Consider the following 24,291-nt stretch of genomic DNA (forward strand, 5'->3'; position numbering starts at 1 on the left):
CCAATGATTGCGCTAGAAAACAGGTGAAGGTTTAATGATCAAGGAGTTATTTTTGTATTCAACAAATAAACAAAGTGCCTGACATAAAAACTTGGCCAACAATTTTCTGAAAATCATTTTCTGGAGGCACATTTGTATATTTAAGGATAATAATAATAATAGGTGGGTTAAGTCTGGTTCTGCTGCTGCAGTAGGCCAACTCTGATTGTCCTGTAAACGATATTTTACACGTTTCATGGAACAACAAATTAAAGGCAATCATCATGACACAACCATGTAATATAAAATGTGCCAGTTGACTGAATTGAGCTGTCTTGGCAGGTTGGATCTTCCCATCATTAAGTTGTTTCAATACATGATGTCACTTGTCTCTTAGCTGCACATGAGAATTTGAGGTGAACCTGAGTATTTATAGTTCCCACCCCTTTGGCTGGTCAGGACATGTGTTAGCAGATGCATCCCAGCTCCTGGCACTGATGTTTGGGATCACATGCAGTGGTGGGGAGAGGGTTTTAGATTGAGTTTCTCCCTCTGCTTCCAGTGTTATTAATAAACAGGAAAAACACTGCCCAGTGTTTATGTGGAGACGGACGCATAAGCTGCAGATATCTTCTTAAAACCTAAACTCTAGACTATATGCAAAGCTGAGCATCCACCCTGCCACAGTAAGTCAGAATATACAGAATATATAGTGTTTTACATGAACCAGTTTCAATGTTCTTCTCTTAGCGTTGTGGTTTTACACTACGCTTATGTGTCATGTTGATGAAATCTTTAAACTAAATCAAAACCTGCAATTAGAAAACCTTTTGGGAATAAATGTATCATTAATAATACACAAGGCGGATATCCCACTCTTTAATGTTTTATGTGTTACAGCCACAAAGCAGGCGACATGGACATTTCACCCAAAATAAATCTTTGGTTGAGAATAGTAGAGCAAACTTTAGATAGATGATGGAAAAAATAACATAAAAAATTAAAGATAACTTAGACATAGAATAGGCTAAGTAGACTATACAATTACATAAATTTGTCAAAAAAATGTGTGACAAAAAGGCATTTTTTTATTTATCCACAATTTTATTTTACGTGTATCTTTTCAACTTTTACTTTCTCCCCCCTTTTTTGTTTTAGTTCATTGGTTTCTTTGTTTGTTCTGGTCCGTTTTGTTTTGTTATATATATATATATATATATATATATATATATATATATATATATGGGGTGTCCTGAGCCGATATTGGTCTATCAGCCTAAAAACGGATTCAAATTTACGATTTTTAATTTTTTGGCAATTCATTTTTTATTTGTTTTATTCAATTGTAGAATACTGTAGATATTATGTTGAAGTTTAAAATGTACAGTATGTAACCAATTGGCTAATAATACATGGGTCAGTTTTTCTCATACAATTGTTCTTTGTTTGAGTATAAAATCACTTGATCAAGCCTTTTGTAACATTCCACACAATATATTTTTTTTTTATTTGAAAAAATAAGTTAAAAAAAAAGTAATAAATGTATGTATGATTCATGCTGATATCATATTGGCTCAATATCGGTATCATATCGGAAATGAAAAAGCTGTATATATATATATATATATTGGAGATGTCCTGATACTACTTTTGATGACAGTTGTCTGTGAAAATGACATTTTGTTTGTTAATTAATGCAATAAAGTGTTAAAAGAAATGTTGATTATTTTCTTCTTTTCTCAATTTTAAATCTCCTTAATGGAAAATACCTGATCAGTGGAGGAATGGAAGGACAAAGCATTGCCCCAGGACTCAAACAATGGACTCACATGTATCAAAGATACACCAGAAAACAACCAAACAGTCAGTGATGTTCCATCATCATCATCATCATCATCAGGTGGGACCACAGAGGAGCCCACAATGCAGATGAACATGGAGAATTTGTCTGAGCGTTTTGATGTCTGCATCCAGCGAGTGTCTGCTCTGGAGAAGCAGAGGGACGAGCTGATCCAGGAGCTGCTGCTGCTGCAGGAGCCCAGGCTGAGAGCTGTCAACCAACTCAGGGGGAAACTCACGGGAGCGCAGAGACTGCTCTCTGTGGCTCAGCTGGAATATGTTGCTGTTCACGAGGAAGTGCAAAAGGTGAAGAGGAAACTGTTTTCCACAGCCAGAGACTGCATCCAGAGCCAGGTGATGCTGGCTGCACAGGAGTATGAGCTTTCCCAGTCAGCTGTAAATCAGGTACGCATCCCTACAGTGAAGCTGCCCATTGCCATATTATGCTTTTAAACAAACAAGTGTATTTTATCGGTATTTACAAGCAAGTTCAAACCCATATATTTACTTTTTTTTAAGGTTTTATAGCAAATAAACCAGAAAACAATAACGTCTATGTTTAAAATTCAAAATATTCAATTTGAGTTTGGAGCAGAATTTAAAGCACGCAGCAAAAAAATAATAAAAAAATTACAATTTATCATGTAGTACACTACAGATTCAAACAAGCAAATATTTGTCAACTTTGTAAAGGATACATCAGGTCTGATCCGAGGGCCACATTATCAATATTCATGTCAGCATTTAGAAAAATGACCAAACTGAACATTAATACAGGAAAGAAAAAAGGGTTTTTGAAATGATTTAGTGTATATTTTTTTTCATGTTTTTGTTGTCGTTTTGTGTCTTTGAGCGATGGCTTTTATTTCTGATATCGTTTTTAGTGTTTTTGTTGCCATTTTTCTATCATTCTGTGTATTTTTGTTGTTATTCAGTCATTTCATGTATAATTTTGTTATAGTTCTGTGTATTTTTGATGTCATTTTCTTTTTTTTTTATTACAATTTCTTCTATTTTTGTCGTCATCTTGTGTATTTTTGTGTGTTTTTGGAGTCAGTTTGTGTATTTATCTGTTATCGGTTTATTGAGTAGGTTTTTTTTTTGCTGTGGCGATGAAGAGGAAAACCCAGAGAAAATGTCTGCATACATATAAAATTATATAAACAAGGGGTTAACTGGTGCATGTGACTGAAAAGCGACCTGTACAGTGTGTGCCCTGACTTTGTCTTTATGTTGGCTTACTCGCGCTTTAGATCTCTGCAACCTCTTGATTGGATGGAAGAATTGGTGTGAACAGAATACAGTGCAATGATTATACACAACCATACAAGTACAGGCTAATCCATACAAGCCTAGTCAGAATCTTATTCGTAATTACCAGAAAGTTATCCAAAACAGCTACAGAAACATCTTAGTTCATGATGGTTTACTTTATCCTAACCTAAAGCACATATTTGGACTACATTACCCTGAACCTGCAACAAAAATCAGCAGCATTTGTTATTTCTGTCTGTATATACTTGAATATATTCACAGGAGGAACTCCAGGCTCGTATCCAAATCCTGTACCAGGAGTTGTCCCAGTTACAGGAGGCCCACCAGAAGCATCTGAACACACTCAGGGACCAGGCTCGTAGACCCCACAGACCCAGAGCCATGAGTGATGTGGGCTTATGCAGACAGGCTTCTATCAAGCTGCAGAGAAGGCTCAGCGGCAGTGTGAGGGCCCTGGAGGCCTGGTACGAACCCCGTGTCATGGCCTTACTTAAGAGGAGGCAGGGTGGAGAGGAAACCCTGAGAAAGTACAGGGAACAGGTCATAGAACTAAGGGCCCGTCTAGGGCCTCTCAAAGAGGAGACACAGAGACTGGAGGTGAGGAGGGTCTATTTGGAGCAGAGGATCAAGGTTATGGAGGTGGAGAGGGAGGAGAGCATCACACAGTATAAGGTACGTTTGGATCAGACTATGGACAAAGGTCCCTGATGGTTCTAATAAGGCTTTAAAAATTTACATCTTACATACATTTAGAAAGTTTGGTTAGTTAGACTTGATTATAAATAGCAAAAAGGTCAAATACAACTTACACCTTTCCACATTATAATTTTTTTTTTTTTAACATTTTGTATGCCTTATTAATATTTATTTCAGTTTTTATGTTTCAAGTCTCAAACTGCAGAATGGAAAACAAAAAAGCCGACAAATGTCTAAAAACTGCTGCACATCAGACCTCTATGGGGTGCCGAATGTGAGACAAATTCATGTGAAACAGCATGTTCTATGTCATTGTTAAAAATATGTACACATGAAAAATAAATCTAAATGTAAATATTAAATCTAAATGTAAACATTAAATCTAAATGTAAAAGTTAAATGATCGACAAGCACTGACCTGCCCACTTTGCGTAATTTCTAAACATTTAGCTTTACACTTGGCGACTGACATTTAGATTTAACGTTGAAATTGACATTTTACAGTTAAATTTTCATTTGTACCCATTTTTAACAATGATGTAGATTGTTTACATGAATTTCTGTCTCAAATGAAAGAAAAATGAGTTAATGTGCACTAAATGTTCAAAATATGTCGAGTTTTTACATTCGGCACGCCAGCCTGTTTTACATCAGCATAACTTAATTTAGAGTAATTTCCCATGTGTAATTGTGTCCAGGAGACAGTGGAGACACTGACTGAGACTCTAAAAGAACTGGAGATGGAGTATGAAATACAAAAACAATCCAAGAACATCTTAGAGCATCTAAAGGATGGACTTTCAACAGAGCTAACCTTTCTGAGGTAAGTCACTGCTGATATACTTTAAATTCAGTTTTCACTTACCAATACATGTCATCTCTGTATCTTATGTGCAACATTGTGTTTTGTAGAGGCTGTGATGACGTATATGAAACTGCTGCAGAAGAACATCAGTGACTTAATTTCACAATTACTACCAATAATCAGTTAAAAGTTGGAAGATAACGTTCAAAGACATTGAACATTTTTGGATGTGGTCGTTTCCCCAAATATTAGTAAAATAGTTCAAATCTATTATGGCTACCTGTATATTATGTAAATATCTCAATTGTAAACACAGTATTGAGCTATGAAGGAGTTTGGAACCTGATCGGACACAACTGAGGTATTTCCTTAAAATATAACAGTTTTAGGAAAGGATTTAATTTTTCCAATCAATATGCGTGTTGTACTGTACGTGTCACTTTTCAGTGCTCATACTCTTATGGCAGATGGTTACATCTATGCACTAAACACATGACATCAGCATATTGTACACAGCAGCTTGAATGTCAACATTTTATTAGGAATAGACTTGGGTACACAAGTACAAATGCAGTACAGAGAAACAAAAATGGAAACGCAAGGAAGTGACAACACCCTGTGAGAGAAAGTTCAACTACATTTACCAAGAGAATATATATATAAAAAAAAAAACCTTCAGTATGTACAATTATATTCAAACATGTATCATTGAAATAGATTTCAAACAACAAACGGAGAGAGATAAAACATCTGTGATAGCAGGCTGATACCAGGAAGAGATGAAGGATCTAAAAAATATGAGCAAAATGTTTTAAATACACCACAACAGAACGACAGGTTTTATTTCTACACTGCAGCCAAAATGTTTATGAAAAAAACAACTGTTTGCTGGGGCTGATTTTTCCTGTACTAGAAAAGTGATAAATTGTTTTACAAGCAGGTCTAAAAGAGGAGATGAGGTCAGTGCTTATGCCTGAACCTCTGTATCTGCAGCCCCCTCTGGGTCCTCGTCATTGTAAATATTTTCAGCCTGTAGAAAACAGTACAAAAGCATTAGTGCTGGAAAACGCTGCGATCATTTCTGTTCCTCCTGCATTGGGGGAATTTATTCATTTTTTCTCTATTGTCAGACTAATAAACTCGTTTCTTACCATTTGCCACACTTGCATGATGTTGTCTTCCGATACCGAGCAGATGACCCACGGCTCGTTGGGGTTCCAAGAAAAGTCTGAGATCTTGGCTGTGTGTCCACCATGGATGAACTGCAGGGACGCAAAGCAGGGGAAAGTGTTTAAGTTCGGAAAAAAAAAACAAAAACATTTGGCATCAAAACCTGACGCACAATGACCGCTCACCAAAAGCTCAGGAGGACCATCCTCGGCATCCTCTGGAGACTGCTCCTCTCCAATCTTACTTAGATCCCACACATTAAGTCGCCTGTCGGTGCCGCTGGAAGCCAGGATGGTTTCGTTATGAGGAGACCATTGAACCTAGAGAGCAGACCAGCACAATGCGACAAACATGATATTTGCAGTTATTTCCTCCTCTAGTCGTTAGTATTGTTAGCATGTTAATAAAACCACAAACTAACAGTCAGATCATTGAAGTTGTGATGGTGCTAATGCAGTGTTAAGATTAGTAGCTTGAGCAAACTTCCTAGAATTAGTTAGGGATGTAAGGATATAGCTTAAAAATCGATGCAAATAAGGGGGATTAGAATCGATAAAGCACAATATGTGCATCGATAATCTTAAACAATGGGGGGGGGGGGGGCGGCTGTGACCATTTAAATGTTGTTTGTTTAGACATTACAGTTTGGGAGAAGAACTTTATTCGAGCAAAAAAAAAAAAGAAGACCCAACCTGGCCCAAATGAAACCGATGTCTCTTTAAGCCCGAACTCGTTTCAACTCAACACTATTCACTAGGGATGTAACGATTCACTCAACTCCCGATACGTTCACGATACGATTCTCTCACGATTTATTTTACAAAATGGGACTAGACAAATTTTTTTATTGGGAAAAAAACTAGAAAATACTGTATTATTTTCATTTTATTTTTCATTGTCAAAAGAATTCCTTGATAAATGATTCAAAACAATGCAATTTAACTAAAAAGTAAATCTTGAATGAAATAAATAAAGGAATAATACAAATGAAAATGAAGCCTATTAATTTAAATTCTGGTTCTATAATAAACAATGCAAAATTGCATAATAGTTCTTTTTCTTTTAAAAGTGCAACTGAAAATGTATTTTGTGCCTTAACAATTGGACTTTTAAAAAAAAAAAAAAAAAACCATGATTACACTGATTTACGTCATTTGCTTGGACCAGCAGAGGGCGCTGGTAACACAGTGGTCGGTTGACATGCAGATATCTTGCAGTGAAGAAGAGAAGCTATGCTAGCAGACAGAGCTAATAGAAAAATGTGACTTTTACAGATATTCAAGTAATATTACAGATATTCTTTCGGTGCTAAAGGGGTAATGAATCATTTATTAACATATTTAAGAGTAGAAGGCGGCCAGAAAGAAAGTATTAGCAGACTCCGCCTGCCGCCTACACTTGTGGATAGCGCCCTCTGCTGGTTAAAAAAAGATTCAATTTTCAGAAAATCGATATCAACCGCGATACCTATGAATCGATTTTTAACTGCCTTACAATTAATCGTTACATCCCTACTATTCACATACGTGCACGCGCATGTAGAAGCTGAGGCGAGTGAGCATCCATTTGTGCATCTTTCTCACACTAATCAAAGCACATCACCTGATTTGCCACGCAACGTCCGAAGCCTGAACCATCGACACACAGGCACATGACCACATCTTAAATAAAATATGTAAATTCTAAGTCAGGAACATCAGCAAACTTCTTACATTTTTATTTTATGGTGACAAAAAGAAGAAATGTGCAATTTATTTTGGTTTATGAGTTAAAACAGTTTGTAAGAAGCTTCTAAGAAGAAAATATATTGGTCAAAACAATCCTTGACAATTTAAATAAAAGAATAAGAATCTGTCTTTGTCTGTCTTTCCTTCTAAATCGTGATTCAAATCGAATTGTTGGTTGAGTGCATCCTTACACCCCTACTTAGAATATTGTTAAACATACCTGGAAGATCTCGTCCTTGTGAGATTCAAACGAGTGCAGCTTTAGCTTCAGGTTCCTCAGGTCCCAAAGAGCCACTGTCTAAGAACCAACACAGGTCAACAGATTTGAAGCAACGAAAAACACCAGCGTTACTGCTTCCTTAGGGAAAGACATGTTGTAAAACAGTTAAACTGAGGTATCTCACCTTATCTGCAGAGCCTGTGGCCAGAATGAACTCGCTGTAGGGATTGAAAGACAGACAGTTGACCTCTGCCGTGTGTGCATCCACTGCGTGGCTCGGTTTGGACGTGTTGTTGGACCTCGTGTCCCAGCTGTTCCCAACAAAAAAAAAAAAAAAAAAAAAAAAAAAAAAAAGACAGAATGCACAAGTTTTTACACACAAAAAAAGAGCAAAAGATCAACTTCGGAATCTGCCTACATCATAAGTTTCTGGTCGTCTGCCACGGATCCAAAGAGTGATTCGTGGAGCAGGTGCCAGGACACGTCCTCCACCACAGCAGTATGACCTGTGAAGATGGTCTTGGCATCCACAATCTTGCCCTCCTTTGGCACCGTGCTGATATCCCAAAGACATATAGTCTCCAAAAAAAAAAAAAAAAAAAAAAGACATGACATTATTTTTAAAGCAAGTAACAGTAAAATAATAATTTTTAATTCAAAATAATGAGCGCTAAGGAAAAAAATTACATCATAGAGGGAATTAGGCTTACATGGTCATCAGAAGCACTGAGGAGACAACCACTAAGGTTCGGGTTCCAGGAGAGACCATAACCCTCCTTCTGGTGTCCCCTCAGGCGCAGATCAGGCGTGCATTCTCCAGAAGGGTCTTTGATACGAACAAAATCAGTGTGACAAATAAGTGAAGTGTTTCAAGACTTAGAGAGCACAGATACAGCTTTGGCTGCAAACCAACCAGGCTTGGACGGGTGCTTTGTGTAATCAAAGACTAGCACGTCGCTGGTGGGGGTCTTGGTGGCAATGATGCAGGGATTCTGAGGCATGTAGCGGGCTCGGTTCACCTCCCCCTCATGGTTGATCTTAATCTCGATCTCTATTTTCCCACTTACAGATCCAAAGCCACCAAATTCTAAAACAAAGAATGACACACGACAAAGGACAGTTGCTGCACACATTCACAAGCTGCTAAACAGACCAAAAATGAATATTGTAGTAAAACTTGATAAAAAAAAAACGTCATTTTAAATGTACATACCTTCAGTTTCTGAAGCATTAAAGATTTCAACAAAATTGTAACTTCACTCATGATTCAAACATGACAGTTGAAATTGTTTTTTTTTTATGGTTCAGTTAACTGCAATGCAGGCACCGTCACTCACCTCCTTTCTCACTGTCATAGTGTGAGGCGTCAAACTGGGCGTCATCATTTGGGAGCTGAACACTTGCTATAACAAGGTGATTCTGTTCGTCCGAGGTGTGCGTTCCCAAAACTAGCCTGTGCACACTGTAATCTTTTCCCTCCGGTCTGTGAAGACAACACGTGATTACAGATTCTCATCATTTTTAATTAAATGCCTGCTCGAGTGCAATCAAAATCCTCTCACCTGGTGACATCTGGCAACCACTGGGCAGTAAGGCTCGGCCACTCCAGGGCGTGAGTCATGACCAGGTCATAAAGGAAGGGTGTGTTCTTCTTCCAGATCTTGTACTCTTCATTGATCACCCTTTCCTCCACCGCATCATCAAATGCCGCTGCAAGGGAGACGGAGATGCAACAAGTCTCTAGAGCTGTCATTCTCCAAATACTGATCACCACATAACAACAAACCTGCATCCAACTTTGGGATTGCGTGAAGTGCGTTAATTACTGACTAAATTTAAAATTAAACTTTTAATTATTATTCCTTTTCAAAATAAATCAACACAATCTTAAACAACTGTATTCTATACTTTCAATTTGTCAAATATAAATCTAATTCAAATAAAATGCAGTATAAAAAAGTAGGACAGACAAAAAGGACAAAAATATACATACTGTATAAAAATATGAAATGATCAAAAACTAATCCTAGAAAAAAAATATTTGTGTTCACCAGAAAGTTTTGATATAAAAATAGGGTCATGGTACAAAAAAAGGTTGGAAACCACTGCATTAAACATTTTGGTGCACCCTTTGATTAATTTCAACAACGTTATCCCTCAGTCACTGTCTTATTCGTGTGCATCATGAAGCCTATGGGTCAAATTATACTAGTAGAGGTATTCAGTTTGGCCCTTAATGTGACTTTTGAAGTATAAGTGTATAATAACTGCTGGCATTGCTTTAAAAAAAAAATTCAGTCTCCATTTACTATAATAATGATGCATCCTATACTTCATTCATACAAACATACTGTGGCTGTAGCAGGTGCTTTATCTGTAAAGAGTGACTTTGAAAACAAATTGTAATCACTAGGAGGATACTTTTAATTCAAAAAAGTAGAATCTAACCTTAGATTGTAGTGTTATGTGCATATGCAACATACCTTTAATATATACATATAGGGGCTAGCCTGACACCTGTAGTTTAATAAGAGCTAAGACTGTGTAATAATAGATCCACATACGTTTCATTAATCATCGTGAAAATAGTCACTGCCATTTTAACCAAAGTAGATGATATGTGGGTGATATTGTAGTTAAGTGTAAGCAAGTGAAGCATTTTCAAAGAAAATAAACATAAGCTCATGTGCTAATGGGTATATAATAAATGAGAGGAGAGATTCGGGCAAAAAACAGACGTAAATGTATAACTGAGGTTGACCTGAAGCATTAAAATTGATAAGCAGAGGAATCAACGTGCTAGCAGCAGCTAGGTTTAGCAACAGCTAGCTGTCCGGTGTTTAACAATGAAACGGGACGGCGCGCGCACAGCCATGCGACAAACCTCTCATGCGACAAACCTCTCATGCGACAAACGTGTACGTTCAAACAACACACTCACCGCACATGGCAAGCTTACCGTCTTTATCAGCCATGGTGCTGCGGGTAACGCTAATAGTGACAGGCGAAATGTATTCTTTCCAGGAGCGATCTAAGCACCGCGCCAAGGCTCGCAATGGCGCCAACTCTATAGAAGCTCCGCAGCCAATCGACGTCCAGGAGGAAGTCGTTATGTGACCATTTCCGGATCCGCCCCCTGCTTATGTTTTGCTTCCTGGAACCAAGAAACATGCTGTAACAATTATCATTCCGTTTGATTACAGACACGTTTCTCGACAATGAACGACCGTGAGCTCGACCTGACGAAGGAGCAGGAGGCCACCAAAGCCAAGTACCCGCCGATTAACAAGAAATATGAATGTAAGCCTGAACACGTGGTCAATAATCTAATGCTAGGCTATGTTTACATGTATTTGCTACATGCTTTCTTTCGTTCATGGTAAACGTGTCAACTTTAGTGATAACAAGTTTTCTGGTGGTTTTAGAAAAGCTCACCTAAAACTATTATTACCAGAGGTGTAAAGAGTACTGATACATCCTACTCAAGTAGAAGCACGTTTACTTGATTGAAATTGTACTCAAGTACAAGTATGTCATACATAAAATACTCAAGTAAAAGTAAAAAGAAGCTCAATTAAATTGTACTCAAAGTAAACGTCATAGTTACTTTCACGCTTTTACGCCTTTTTTGGTAATAAATCTTGCCACGGTTCTTTTGCATACAGTAAATATCTCAGAATCAGCGTTAATGGCCATATAATGTATGTTATACAGACGAGAAATGTGCTCTCTCTAACAATGTAAACATTAAATAATAACAATCAACTCGAAAAAAATATAAACAGTAGTTAAAGATTAATATGTGCAAAACTAAATTCAATAATATATCAAGATAATAATAATAATAGTGCAGTAGTGCAGTGATGATCTCATGTATAAACTTAAAAAGGAAAAGACTAAATCTTGCATAGTTAATTTATTTTCCACAAAGGCATCTGTATAAAATAAAAAGTTTGTCAAAATGTACATTTCTTTAAAAAATAAAATAACACCAATGAATTCTATTCAATTTTTTATTTTATTTTTTAAATAACGAGGCTCTGAGTACAGCTACATTATCGTTTTAGAGTTTTGTGTCAATTTTGGCACTGTGCATTAAGTTTAATCTGATTGGTCTGCTATGATGTCATGCATTTGATTATTGCCAATGTCTGGTCCTTTCAATTTTTTGTAGTTTTACAAAAAGATATTAAATTACTCAGTAGTGGTTAGGTATAGAAATGTAATGTACTTATTTTAAAACATACTTCAGTACAAGTAAAATTACTGATTTAGAAATATACTCAAAAAAGTACAAGTACCCATAAAAACAACTGAATTACAGTAGCATGAGTATTTTCACTTCTGATTTTTACCACATACTGAGAAAATATGAACCTGAATTAAAAGCAGTGTAAATTATCTTTCTTCCCCAGTTAGTGGGCCCTACCCTGCATGACAGGATCAAGTGTTTACCGTCCTAATGCGTCTCTTTTCTAAGTCCCAAACTTGATCTTAAACATCATGAACTAATTTTCTGATCTAAATAAATATGTTCAGTCAGGGCACAATATTTTGTAGTTAAACACATGGTGGGATAATAGTTTCTTGCATCACATTCACACACACACATACTTCTAACCAAAGAAATAAAAACACTTTCTCTGGGAGAACAGGCAAACCCTGCTCAGAAAAATCAGAGATTCAACACAAAACTGCTTCACAGTGAAGAAATGGCTCTAACCAGTACTGAGCTTGATTAATTATCTACTTGTAGAATATGTTTTTATCCCATCTAATCTTTATTTCTATTGTTTATTTTCAGACCTGGATCATACGGCAGATGTACAGTGAGTATGATATGTTATTTGTGTAAAATCGACCCATGTTTATCTGTTATTGCTATTATTGTATAAATTAATGTAGCTCACTTTTTCCTGGACTACCCCAAAAGTCAATTAAAAAAACTACAGCTTATCCAGAAATCTGCTGCAATAATTTGAGTCAGAAAGAAGAGAATTGAGCATATCACCTCTCTTTTAATAACACTGCATTGGCTCCCAGTGTCTTTTTTAAACAATTTGAAAGTTTTTTTCATTATTTTTAAAGCTGTAAATACCCATGCGTTCTGTTTTTAAAAGAAAACTAAAGACACTAGTGATGTGCCAAAATATTGATACTGCGATATATCGCAATATTTCATCTTGCTGTATGTTATCTATACACTGGCGTCAAATATATAATTGTTTTATTATAATTATTTTTTATATTGTAACATACACGACTTGACAAAAACAATATATATATATATATATATATATATACACACATGATACACAGAGATAATGCAGTACATACACAGTACAATGAGACAATAGGTGAGGAGTGGATATTAATAATTTACACTATGTGTGTGCGTGCTTACGCGCATTAAGAAGAGCCACTGTGCAGTATATACTTTGTTTTACTTGGCTGTCATTCATTTGAAATTGACAATGTTTGGTAATTCCTGTGAAATGGATTCAATGCAGTCAATAAATTCTGAATTTATTCAGTGACACAGATATACTAATGTATCGTGGATTAATTTTATTGCAATATATCGAAAAAATATTGTGACAGTATCGTATTGCAAGAGAAGACATCTTTTTTTGGCTTTTAACATGCAATAATCCTAATTTTGTAATGTCTTTCTTTTTAATTATGTTTATAACTATGTATGCTGTAATCCATGGTTTTATACTTTTTATTGGCTCTCCATTGAATTGATTGTATTACCTTACATTGCACTTTTTATTGATCTCTGCTGTCTGTCTGTTGTTGTAAAGCACTTTGTGCTACATGTCCTATGTATGAAAGAGGGTATAGAAGTCAATAAAGTTGAGTTGTTCTCTGTTAAGGATTCACTCCTGGGGCGACTCTTTGGAGGAGGCCTTTGAGCAGTGTGCCATGGGCATGTTTGGTTACATGACGGATACAGAGACCGTGGAGCCACTTGACACAGTTGAGGTGGAGTCAGAAGGTGAGAGTGCAGCGTTTGTTACTGTTTGATGGAAACTGAGGCTACATTCCTTAATGCTCAATTCTGATTTTTTGTTTGTCTGTTCACATTACCATTTCAAATGTAACCTGTGTCAGACTCCAGTGTGAACTGTAAGGGGCTCCAATCTGACCCACATGCGCATTGTCGCGTTTATCTTAAAGCTTTTGTGCAGTGGAGTCGGAGAATGAATAAGCAGGTGGCGAGGAGGATGAGGAGAAAGAAAAAGAGAGACTAATATTTTTTGGGGGCTTTTTGTGGTGCCGATTTGCTTTTGAACACGAACCATTTATGATATGAACCTTTAAGCTTTGACCCGAACCCGATAGAGCCAAACTAAAACAAACAGGTCCAACAGACATTGGTTATATTCGTCGCCACCCAAAACTTATTTTTTTCTCATAAAAATGACATATTTACACTTTTGTTAGAGGTAGGCCTGCTTTTATTAACAGACAACTGTTAATGTCAACATCAGATCAGCGCACAGGGAAACAATCGCACGTCAAACACAGATCCAGTGCGCGCATTTTTTTTAATTTTTTTGCAGCGCAGCACTCACTGCTGCCTGCAGCTGTTGATATAAAGTGACGTCAACATATCAAATGCACATTAAATCCTCCTTCACACTGACGTCGCATTAAAATACAGATTTGTATCTGATTCAGGACCATATGAAAGTGGCCTAAATCTGTTTGGGCCAGATTTGTGTTCACACTGCTTTTAAAAAATCAGATCTGGTCACTTGACCTCCAAAGAATCAGATTTGGGCCACATTTGCCTGCTGCGTGAACGCAGCCTCAGAATCAGCCTCACGTTGGTAGAAGTAAAGATGGTTTGTGGTTTTTGTTGTCCACTGAAGGTGAAGACATGGAGTCTCTGCTCTTCCACTTCTTAGACGACTGGTTATACAAGTTCAGTGCTGATCTCTTCTTTATTCCCAGGGTGAGTACGATGATATTTTAGCAATCAGTGTTCTAAATCAGACATAGGCAACTTGCTGCCCGGGTGCCACATGCGGCCCTCGGTCTAAATTTGCGTGGCCCCAAAACCAAACTGTAATTCATGAAGTTATATGAAGCCCAACATAACACACATAACTCCACAACAAATGCACAAAATATTAACATAAGTACACAAAATGATAATGAAGACACAAAACAACCACTTGAACTCAAAATCACTACAGAAACAACAACATAATACAAAATGACTTCAAAGACACACAAAATGCCAACAGAATTGCACAGAATGACAGAAAAATACACAAAACGACAATATTAACACAAAAACTATAACAAAAACAAACATTTTGACTCGAACAACACACAAAAAGGCAACAAAAATTTGCCATATTGACAAGAAAATGGACAAAATGAGTTTAAAAAATACACGTAATGTCTAAAACAACAAAAAAAACACAAAGAAAACCCACACAAAAGGGCTAAAAGACAAATGAATGCTCAGGTTGGTCTTTATTCTAAATGCTAAGATGTTAATATTGTGGCCCTCGGATTAGATACAATCACATTTTTGTGGCCCCCACTCTGATATCGGTGCTGTCTCTGTTTTTAACCGAACTTTATATCCATTGCTACTTTCTTCTTCTTACTTGTTGTTTTTTAACTTTTTTTTACTTTTTTTAAAAAATCTTTTGAATGCAAAAATAATAAACATTTTTAATTATGTTCTGTTTTACTTTTGCTTAGGAAGTCAAGGTTTTGCACATTGACAGAATGCGTTTCAAGATTCGCTCTATTGGGTAAGTATGAGTGCAAATTGTTACATTTGTCCATTAGTAATGTAAACATACATATCCTACAAATTATATATTTTCAGAAAATAAATATATAATTTACATTATTTTTGGGGTGGCCTGTTGGGGATTTACTATGGACTGTTGAATAAATTAATAAACATAACATTTTGTTGTAAATGCTATTAATAGCACGTTTTCCCTAATTGTAATAATAATCAGTCTGTTGCATTGATTTCCTTCTCGATTATTATTTTCCTTTATTGAAGATGGGGTGAAGAATTCTCCCTGGCAAAGCATCCACAGGTACTGCCAGGAGAAGCATTTTCAAACAAAGTTATGATAAACTGAATATAAGTTTTTTTTATTGACTTGTTTTGTATTTCCAGGGTACTGAGGTCAAAGCCATCACATACTCCGCGATGCAGATCCATGACATTGAAAAACCAGAAATATTCACCATCATCGATATCTGATAATCTCCTAATGGGAAAAATACATCCCTGGTTCAGAGGAACCGTAAACATATATGGCCAGTTTAAATGGCCTATATTTTTTTTTATCTCAAGCACTGAAACTTAATTGACATTTTTATTCTAAATCTATTTTTTTTTCTTTTTACTGTTCATAAAAAGTTTTAGCAACTGCACTGAGTGAAATTAAACAGATTAAAATATGTAAATGGGTTGTCGTGTGACATAATTGAAAATTCAGATTTAAATGTATCATTTTTTAAGATCAAATCTGATGGCCTTACACAGTAAATTATAGTTTTTGGTTGGTTTTTTTTGATTGATTGATTTTTTTGCTTGAAATTATACCAAATTCTGTTTTTATTTATGCATGTAATTGTGATAAAATGTGTGTGAGACATATGAAGAGCTTCATTACATGCTGTAATACACTGTATAGATGAAACTGTTTCTAACCTGTGACATTTCAATTAAACCAGTTTCAGGACCTTGTTATTGTTCCACAGCAAATTAATCAGTTCATGTATTAATGTTAGAGTTGTCTCCACCATGTTACAACATCATTCTCTAAAGTGCCGTCATGATTTGAACACTCTAGTCTGTTTAGCTTCCTGAGGTAGACGATGCATCCGTCACCTTTGCACGTGACCAGGATTGACAGGATGAGAAAATATATCATATACTGTGTATTTGGGTGAGACAGAAATGTTAGAGCAAGTAAGTTGTAGAATAGAAGGAAGACCGGTGATATAGTTTGGATAAACTGAAAGTTGATACAAGTAAATATAATGGTGGTGAATGTAAGGAGTATTGTTAATGATGTAAATGTATATTACAGCAAATCAAAACCATAAGAATGAGGAAATAACAGGATATTTTCATCTCATTTGTTTAAATTAGTTTAATTTATTAGTTTATTTGGTACCATGTACAGAATACATGAAACAGATTATTTTACTAATTTCCATCTACATCTATTGTAGTCGATAACACAATGGTTCCCAACCAGGGGGATGTGTTCCCCTGCAGTGCATGGAAACATTTATGAATTTATTTCAACATAATGTGTAATTTTACCGACATATTTCAGACACTGAACATCCCCAGCAGACAACTTTTCCACCCGTTGACAATAAACGCCATCAATGGAATAAACAATGTGTTCTTATTTTCTGACAAAATCTTTAGTAACATGTCGAAGATTATAAAGTATTATCTGATACACAATATTAATTAATACTTAGGAAATAATTAATTATGTTTTTAGTATTTGCAATTTTAAAAACAATTGATATTTTGTTATAAACAAAACATTTAAAAAACAAAATGATAGGTTGACATGAAAAAGCTGCTGTTGTTCAAGCTGTAGATGTGAGTTCAGATGCCAACATGTAAACAAAAAGTTAATAAAAACAAGGGGTTCTAAATTGCAGTGTCAAAGGGGTATTTTGGGGGTACACGAGATGAAAAAAATTGTAAACACTGACATGAGAAATGTTCTAAATTGTGTTTTCCAAACTTTATTGCCCCATGTATCCTTTAGCCTTTATTTTTATTTTTTTTATCACAAGTACCCATTAGCTCATGTTATACATTATTTATTTGTATTTTCTGGCGTTTTATCGCAATTATTATTGCGTTTTATCGCAAAACTATTGCGTTTTATCGCAAAACTATTGCGTTATTTCGCAATAGTTATTGCGTTTTATTGCAAATTATTGCGAAATAACACAATCATTATTTTCCTCGTGATGTCCCCTGGCGGGCTCCGTATAATTTAACGAATTGTGCCACAAATTATTATTGATGGATGAGAAAAAAGACTGCATGTAAAAAAAAAGAAAAAAGAAAGAAAAAAAGTCAGCGCTAAAGAATAAACTGACAAATGTTTCTGTGTACCCCCTGAAAGGTATTCAAGTACCCCTAGGGGTACACATACCCTAGTTTCTATATCTATGTGTAGCTCAAATATCTCCGTGGTTCTGGGACAGACAGACCTGAGACTTTCAACATGGCTGCTGCTTTGTTCAAAAGTGCAACGTTGGATTTTTTTGGACTGCAATGATACCGTTATTTAATTATTTCATAAAATTGTCTTAAATTCAGCTTTGCAGAACAGCTTAATGTTGTTATCTTCATAACATAGCTCATAACAGCCAATCCATGATGAAAAAAAGAAAAAAAAAACTGCCCATTACAAGGTACAGCAGACCATGATTCATGCTGAAAAACTGTATAAATACCTAGGGTGAGAAGATTCACAAGGTATTATGCACCATGGCAACCGAGGAATGCATACCTATAGAATGCAACAACCAACCCTGATTAACATGTTGGGATTAAACCACCTTTTATGAGCTAGAGCAGACAAGGATACCAGTTGAACAATTGCAGCCCAGGTCGTACATGTGTGAAACCATAGGGGGCCCTTTGGGGGCCCATGTGAGGCTTGAGTAAGTGTTAAATTCCTTGCTAAAGAGACCTTGTTGGTCGCTCGTGTATTTTGTAAGCAGGGACAAGGCTGGCCTAAGGCAGTGAGTGCTATCTGATATGTGTAAGCCTTTTTTGTAAGTTTTTATTGAATTTTCATGCCAGTTACAATTACAAAGTCAATTATATAAACTCAACGCAACACATGTTTTCAAGTATAATTTCAATTATAATTACGCCATAATTGTAATTCATTATCAATTATGCGATTACAATTATAATTGACCCCAACCCTGCCCAAAGCACAATTAAATTATGTTATAATCTCAGTTTTCAAGAACAGACGCATTAGCAGTGTGAACAGTCTTTGAAGAATGGTTTATGATGGGGAAGGAACGGTGTTTGCATTGATACAAATGGAGATATTCAGTACACATAATAGCTGTACAGTCAATTTGTAACAGTGCAATATATTATTTTTTTGCCATTTGTTGTTGTTTTCACTGTTTATTTATTGTTTTAGTTGCTGCCTTTGTATATATACACTTCTTATCTTATTTGTATCTTGCACCAGGAGAGATGTCTTCATTTCGTTGTACATTGTGTATAACGACAATAACATAATTCTATTCTATTCTTATTCGATTGGGCGCGCCCTAACGATGATTAAAAAATACATTTACAATTAAATAAAAAAGTATTTATTTATTGGTTTTAGAAGTTAATTAAGCGGTTCGTTATTATTATGAAGAAAAAAAAAAAATTGTCTAAAAAAAAAAATAATTTAATTTTAAAATGTCATTTTACAAAAGACAATGTTGTTCAACTACAAAAATGTTTTCCCGGTCGTTGCGATGACGTCAGGCTCCGCCCCTCTTCTTCCTGTTTTTCGGCTCAAATGCAGCTGCGCCATCCTGCCTTTGTCTGACCGAGCGGAGCCTCTCACACATACACTCCACCGGCGAGAAAACCGGACCACCATCATCCTTTAATCCCACCGCACCTCGTTTCGAGGACGACTGAACCAACCGGCTTTGCCCTTCCTTCTGCACACAGTAACGCACAATGAGCCAGCCGAGCTTCGACAGGAATCCGACCATCGCCGAGGCAGAACCCGCGCAGTGGAAAAACAAAATGGAAGACACCAAGTACCTCCCCGAGCTGCTAGCCGAGAAGGACAGCCTGGACTCATCTTTCACACACGCTATGAAGCTTATTTCTGCAGGTAACGTCGCTGGGTGGTGTTTTTATAAGATATCTGGCTCATTAAAGCCACAGCTTGGTTTCCTCTGCGGAGGTTAGGCAATGGAGGCCCGAACAAAGGCGCTTCAGACACGTGGTTTATTACAATGTGGGTCAGTCAGTCCTGTTTCATAACACCCATTTCTGTTTTTAAACACAATCGTGTTATTAAATATTTAATGTTCACGTTACACTAAGCCATTTAAAACTGCCAATAAAGATTTTCTAATTCCTTTTTTTGTGATAAACCCAAATGTATCGTTTTCAGAGATTAAGGAAATGCGAATCAGAATTGTATTTTTAATTTTTAAATCTCAGGTTAAATCCTATAGCAATGTGTTCTCCGTGAATCACACAAAATGGGTTGTTTCATTTGAATGGGTTTCATTGTGTAGTAACCCCCTGGTGGTCACCGGTATTGGCGCTCTAAAAAAAAAAAATCTGGATCCACGTTATCGTGGGTTACTGATAGTCGTTAGCTCCTGTTGTGTAGTCACCATTGTTCCCACATGTCTTTTTCTGCAGAGATTGAAAAGATTCAGAAAGGTGAATCCAAAAAAGAGCCGGAGAAGGAGACATACCTGGATCTGTTCGCAACCAAGAACCTTAAACTCAAAGAGCGCGTGCTCATTCCAACCAAACAGTACCCAAAGGTAAGTAGGGTTGATGGTTGCAGTGGTTATAGCTTTCTCACAATACAGTGATCACTTTATTGTGTCAAGTATTAATAATTTTGTGCTATTTCAGGTGAACTTTGTTGGGAAGCTTTTGGGACCTCAAGGCACTACTATCAAGAGGCTCCAGGAAGAGACTATGGCTAAGATTTCTGTCCTGGGCAAAGGGTCAATGAGGGATAAAGGGAGGGTAAGTTTGGGAGAAAATGAAGGATGTTTGTTGTCTGTTTATTCTGGTTGTGATATATGGATCTTTTTTTTGTTCTTCAGGAGGAAGAGTTGAGGAAAAGCGGTGAAGCCAAGTATGTTCATCTGTCAATGGAGTTGCATGTGTTTATTGAGGTGACTGCACCCATTCCAGAGGCATATCTCCGTATGGCTCACGCCATGGATGAAGTCAAGAAGTTTCTCATCCCAGTAAGTATTATTTTGTTGTCTTCTTTCCTGTGCTTCTGAATGCTGTACTGATAATTTTTTTTCCTTCTTTTTTAACAGGAGCCTGGGGAGCATGACCCCTACATGGACCCTCACTTCCTGAATGGATCCCAGGATGGCTCAGGCAGGGGACGTGGACAGTTTGGAAGGGGGCGTGGTGGACCACCTGGCATGGGGGGGCCAAGGTAATACCTTGCATATTAACATTAGCCAAATGCCATTATCATAGTCACATTTAGAACAACCTTTTAATTGCTCTCAATCTGGTAACTTGCAGAGGTCGAGGAATGCCACGTGGTGGCCCTCGAGGAGGAATGCGCGGTGGAGCCCCACGTGGAGGACCAGCCCGTGGCGGTGCCCCCAGAGGTGCACCATCCGGCAGGGGTTCCCTACCCTCTGCTCCTTCCAGAGGAGCTTCAGCTGCTGGACGCTCCAGACCACCTGCTGCTGGAGCCCCGAGGATGCTTCCCACCGGTGCCATGTCCCACCAGGCCGGCCAATCAGGAGCATCATCCAAACCCGACTCTTATGACGAATACGTAAGTTCTATTAAAAGAAAGACTTGGGCGTTCCCTTTAGCCCTTCAGGATCAATAATTTGTTCTTTGTATTTGTGCAGCCACAGTACGATGAATCCTATGCTGATCCAGGCTATGAGGGATATGAAAATTATTATAATCAGCAGCCTGCCCCTGGGTGAGTGATTATTAAAGTCCATTTAGACTAATATTGGCATTTGAAGTGTCTTAATAGTTCTATACCATCTGTCCTCAGGGACACTGAATATTATGACTACGGACATGGTGACGGCCAGGAACAAGCATATGAGTCATATGGCAAGTTTTTAAGATCTGTATTTTAGGCATGTCTGGCGTTGATCTGTATGTGTTGCTGTAGACTAAAGTTTGCCTTTGCTCTGTCTCTACAGCTCAGGATGACTGGGAGGCGGCCTCGTGGTCTGGCGCCGGGGCTGGAGGCAAAGCCCCCCAGTCAAGGCAGATGAAAGGATCCTACAGAGAGCATCCGTATGGGAGATACTGAGCGACCACTGGTAGAGAGTTGCCACAGCAACTGTCTCCGATTGTAACTCGCTTAACTTTAAAAAGTAATTTCTCCCTATTTGTTTTTTTTTATGGTTTGTTTTATTTTCGTTTTATAACTCAGTAGGAATGTTTTGTTGTATCGAGTGCCAGAGGAGCATGGGCAGTTTTCATCTTTCCATTTAATGTTTTTTCAGTTGCGTAACTTCTTAGTGACGTAAACCTTCGTGGAACGCAGAGACATTTGATGGTTATCTGAATATTTGGTTCTGAACAAACTCTTAATGGAGGCGACTAACTCTTCTTATATAGGTTGCATTTCAAAAGTCTTTCCTGACTGGACAAAAAACATATTCCTAGTGCTTTTGTGCACTTAGTAGACATTTTAGTTACAAACTCCCAATACAGCAGCCCAGAGCTGTTTTGAATTAAAAGTAAGATTTTTTTTTTTACAATACAAATTTTGAACGTATGAAATATTCAACAGTAAAACTTAAAATCATCACTACCTCAATTCCTCCTTTTTAAATTGGTATATTTTTTTTGAGATATTTTCAAAAAACCCAAATTGATTGTCTCAAATTTAAAGGATCAACATTATTTTCACTTTGAAAGGAAGGTTGTAGCCAGCTTAATGTTGTTCATAATCTTAGATCACCTGTGTATGCTTTAACTCTACTCCAAAATGCCTCATGCTTGTGTACTTGTAACTAAATAGGATACTAAACATCCTAAAATGTCTTGTCTTCGGTGCGTGTTTCAATAAAGTTTGTAGTTTTCTTTTTAATCAGTCTAAACTTGGTATTTTGCCTTTATTGTACCAAAGGAAGATTGTGAAAATGGTCCTCAGTGGGTCTCAACGCTGAAATGGATATGTATGTATCTACATCAGCCTGACTTTTATTTTGAGAAAAAAAAACTGTTTTCCAATGCCCTTATTTTCACAAACCCCATCTAAATGAGTCTTGTAATGCCATCTTCAAAACGGACCAAAAAAGTAAATAAAGCTTGTCATTCCTTGAAGTAAATGTGATGCTAGATACGTTTTTGAATTGGTCAATGGTGTAGTGGTTGAACATGTATTTGTTATTAACCTATAGTTAGTTTATCTCTTCAAGCTCTCGAGAGCACTGTCATCGTGAGCCAAATGAAATAACTGAATTTCAACAGTATTTCAAATCAAGCTTACAGGGATCTTACTTGACTTTGAAGCAAAGTCACGCTGGCTGCTTTTTATAAAAGAAAAATATCGCTGAGGAGAGGACTCTAAAAGCCTAGAGATCGCCACAAGAAGGTAAAAACTAACCCCTAACACTCATCTGTTAGTTTCTTGTTTTATTCTGTGCAAAACATGAAGTAATGACTCATTCAAAACAGCAAAAACATTGAAGTACCAAATTATGCTATCAGTAGTTATCCGAGCAAAATAAGCGCATAAAACATGGTTGATGCAACTCTTAAAACAAATTATCTATACGTAATACTACTTTTTTACATAATTTTTATGGACTAGAATAATGAAAACTAGAATTTAAATCGAACAATTTAATAGCATTGGCGCTTTAGAAAAAAAATCTTTAGTTCGAGTTGCATGTTTATTGTAAAACTAGTTTTGCATGTGATCCTGTTTCAAACAGTCTGTCCTGGATCTCACTTTTGTTTCTTTTTCTTAGGTTGTCTGAAAACTGTGTAGGTGCAGTTTTATATTGATCACCAGCGTACCAGACTTTGGCGGTAAGTGGGAAAATAATGTATTTTATATTTGCAATTGAGTAAATTTGCCGTTTTGTTCTTCAGGTATTTCATTGGACAGAACGTCTCAGACCTTGGTTACGTTAACCTAAAGGTTTGACTGGATGACAATAGTGGAATATCAAAAAACTGGGTTTTATAGGATATTTTTTAAAAATGTTTTATATTGAAAAATATTTTTATATCACTGCATTTTTTCATACCAAACTGAAAATAAAAATGACTTTACTATATTGTATGTGTTTGTTTCCTTTACACTTGTCTTATTTTCCCCCATGGTTCTTAACATTAAATTGATAGTTATAGATAAAAATCATATTTTACAGCATCTAATACCATGTCATTGTATTTAACATAAATAGGGCTATGCGATCATATCTACTGTAGCATTGTTAATAAGGATGCTTTTTACATGTTTTGAAGAACACTAGGACATCCATACAAATGGAATAAGTGCTTGGTTAGATCACATGGGCTTTCATGCTAACCAGGATCTGAATAAGTTTATTTACTGTCCAGTGCATAAATCACCCACTTCCATACATTTATTGTTTACAAAATATCTGCCTTATTTGCAAAATAAATGGGATTTGTTCAAGGCATAGTCTGTCTAATCTAGAATATTTTACTCAAGACCATAAAAACCATGACGTTTAGCAGTTAAAGGGCTTTCTATTTTGAAATTAAATTTTCCTTCAAATACATTTGACGGACTGAAAGCAACGCGTCTTCAACCCTTTCAAAGCTTGACAAATTTCTT

The 24,291-nt window shown here is 36.6% G+C and overlaps 4 protein-coding genes across 8 annotated transcripts; 3 read left to right on the plus strand and 1 right to left on the minus strand.

Moving 5' to 3' along the window:
* The first annotated feature begins 504 nt into the window (after positions 1-504).
* LOC114456466 (syncoilin-like) lies at positions 505-5,308 on the plus strand. The gene is made up of 5 exons (XM_028438244.1): positions 505-665; positions 1,757-2,223; positions 3,355-3,765; positions 4,488-4,612; positions 4,702-5,308. Coding segments are annotated over exons 1-5 (1,050 nt in total). The 5' UTR covers positions 505-664; the 3' UTR covers positions 4,748-5,308.
* Positions 5,251-10,825, minus strand: LOC114456459 (histone-binding protein RBBP4). Of its 4 annotated transcripts, none has more exons than XM_028438233.1 (12): positions 10,671-10,825; positions 9,274-9,421; positions 9,049-9,194; positions 8,925-8,933; positions 8,625-8,798; positions 8,422-8,537; positions 8,130-8,293; positions 7,896-8,022; positions 7,712-7,789; positions 5,950-6,084; positions 5,746-5,856; positions 5,252-5,624 (listed from the first exon to the last, which is right to left on the minus strand). In XM_028438233.1, the coding sequence occupies exons 1-12, from the start codon at positions 10,684-10,686 to the stop codon at positions 5,562-5,564; spliced, it is 1,287 nt and encodes a 428-aa protein (XP_028294034.1). In that variant the 5' UTR covers positions 10,687-10,825; the 3' UTR covers positions 5,252-5,561. The 4 variants fall into 4 exon arrangements, with proteins under 4 accessions (XP_028294033.1, XP_028294034.1, XP_028294035.1 ...); XM_028438234.1 differs by having other exon boundaries at positions 5,253-5,624; positions 8,130-8,290; XM_028438235.1 differs by lacking the exon at positions 8,925-8,933 and having other exon boundaries at positions 5,255-5,624; positions 8,130-8,290.
* Positions 10,812-16,450, plus strand: zbtb8os (zinc finger and BTB domain containing 8 opposite strand). The gene is made up of 7 exons (XM_028438250.1): positions 10,812-11,011; positions 12,516-12,540; positions 13,591-13,712; positions 14,593-14,675; positions 15,440-15,492; positions 15,756-15,792; positions 15,876-16,450. The coding sequence occupies exons 1-7, from the start codon at positions 10,930-10,932 to the stop codon at positions 15,960-15,962; spliced, it is 489 nt and encodes a 162-aa protein (XP_028294051.1). The 5' UTR covers positions 10,812-10,929; the 3' UTR covers positions 15,963-16,450.
* Positions 16,451-19,271: 2,821 nt separating this feature from the next.
* On the plus strand, positions 19,272-23,764 carry khdrbs1a (KH domain containing, RNA binding, signal transduction associated 1a). Of its 2 annotated transcripts, XR_003672827.1 has the most exons (11): positions 19,272-19,614; positions 20,157-20,284; positions 20,379-20,495; positions 20,576-20,722; positions 20,801-20,925; positions 21,018-21,279; positions 21,359-21,435; positions 21,514-21,575; positions 21,668-21,844; positions 23,453-23,513; positions 23,577-23,764. XR_003672827.1 is itself a non-coding variant. In XM_028438240.1 (9 exons), the coding sequence occupies exons 1-9, from the start codon at positions 19,455-19,457 to the stop codon at positions 21,778-21,780; spliced, it is 1,191 nt and encodes a 396-aa protein (XP_028294041.1). In that variant the 5' UTR covers positions 19,272-19,454; the 3' UTR covers positions 21,781-22,802. The 2 variants fall into 2 exon arrangements, 1 of the variants encoding a protein (XP_028294041.1); XM_028438240.1 differs by lacking the exons at positions 23,453-23,513; positions 23,577-23,764 and having other exon boundaries at positions 21,668-22,802.
* The last annotated feature ends 527 nt before the right edge of the window (positions 23,765-24,291 follow it).

The sequence above is a fragment of the Gouania willdenowi genome, chromosome 22, assembly GCF_900634775.1.
Source record: "Gouania willdenowi chromosome 22, fGouWil2.1, whole genome shotgun sequence".
Lineage (NCBI taxonomy): Eukaryota > Metazoa > Chordata > Actinopteri > Blenniiformes > Gobiesocidae > Gouania > Gouania willdenowi.

Bases quoted from the DNA above. Each gene is read 5' to 3' on its own strand.
- LOC114456466 (XM_028438244.1), top strand. The intron at 2,224-3,354 runs GTACGCATCCCT...ATATATTCACAG, and splicing joins CCCAGTCAGCTGTAAATCAG to GAGGAACTCCAGGCTCGTAT. The intron at 3,766-4,487 runs GTACGTTTGGAT...AATTGTGTCCAG, and splicing joins AGAGCATCACACAGTATAAG to GAGACAGTGGAGACACTGAC.
- khdrbs1a (XM_028438240.1), top strand. From the start codon at position 19,455: ATGAGCCAGCCGAGCTTCGACAGGAATCCGACCATCGCCGAGGCAGAA. The intron at 20,285-20,378 runs GTAAGTAGGGTT...GTGCTATTTCAG, and splicing joins CAACCAAACAGTACCCAAAG to GTGAACTTTGTTGGGAAGCT. The intron at 21,280-21,358 runs GTAAGTTCTATT...GTATTTGTGCAG, and splicing joins CCGACTCTTATGACGAATAC to CCACAGTACGATGAATCCTA.
- zbtb8os (XM_028438250.1), top strand. From the start codon at position 10,930: ATGAACGACCGTGAGCTCGACCTGACGAAGGAGCAGGAGGCCACCAAA. The intron at 12,541-13,590 runs GTGAGTATGATA...TTCTCTGTTAAG, and splicing joins GATCATACGGCAGATGTACA to GATTCACTCCTGGGGCGACT. The intron at 15,793-15,875 runs GTACTGCCAGGA...TTGTATTTCCAG, and splicing joins CCCTGGCAAAGCATCCACAG to GGTACTGAGGTCAAAGCCAT.
- LOC114456459 (XM_028438232.1), bottom strand. The intron at 8,291-8,421 runs GTAAGCCTAATT...TTTTTTTTGGAG, and splicing joins TCAGTGCTTCTGATGACCAT to ACTATATGTCTTTGGGATAT. The intron at 6,085-7,711 runs GTATGTTTAACA...TCTGCTCTCTAG, and splicing joins ACAAGGACGAGATCTTCCAG to GTTCAATGGTCTCCTCATAA.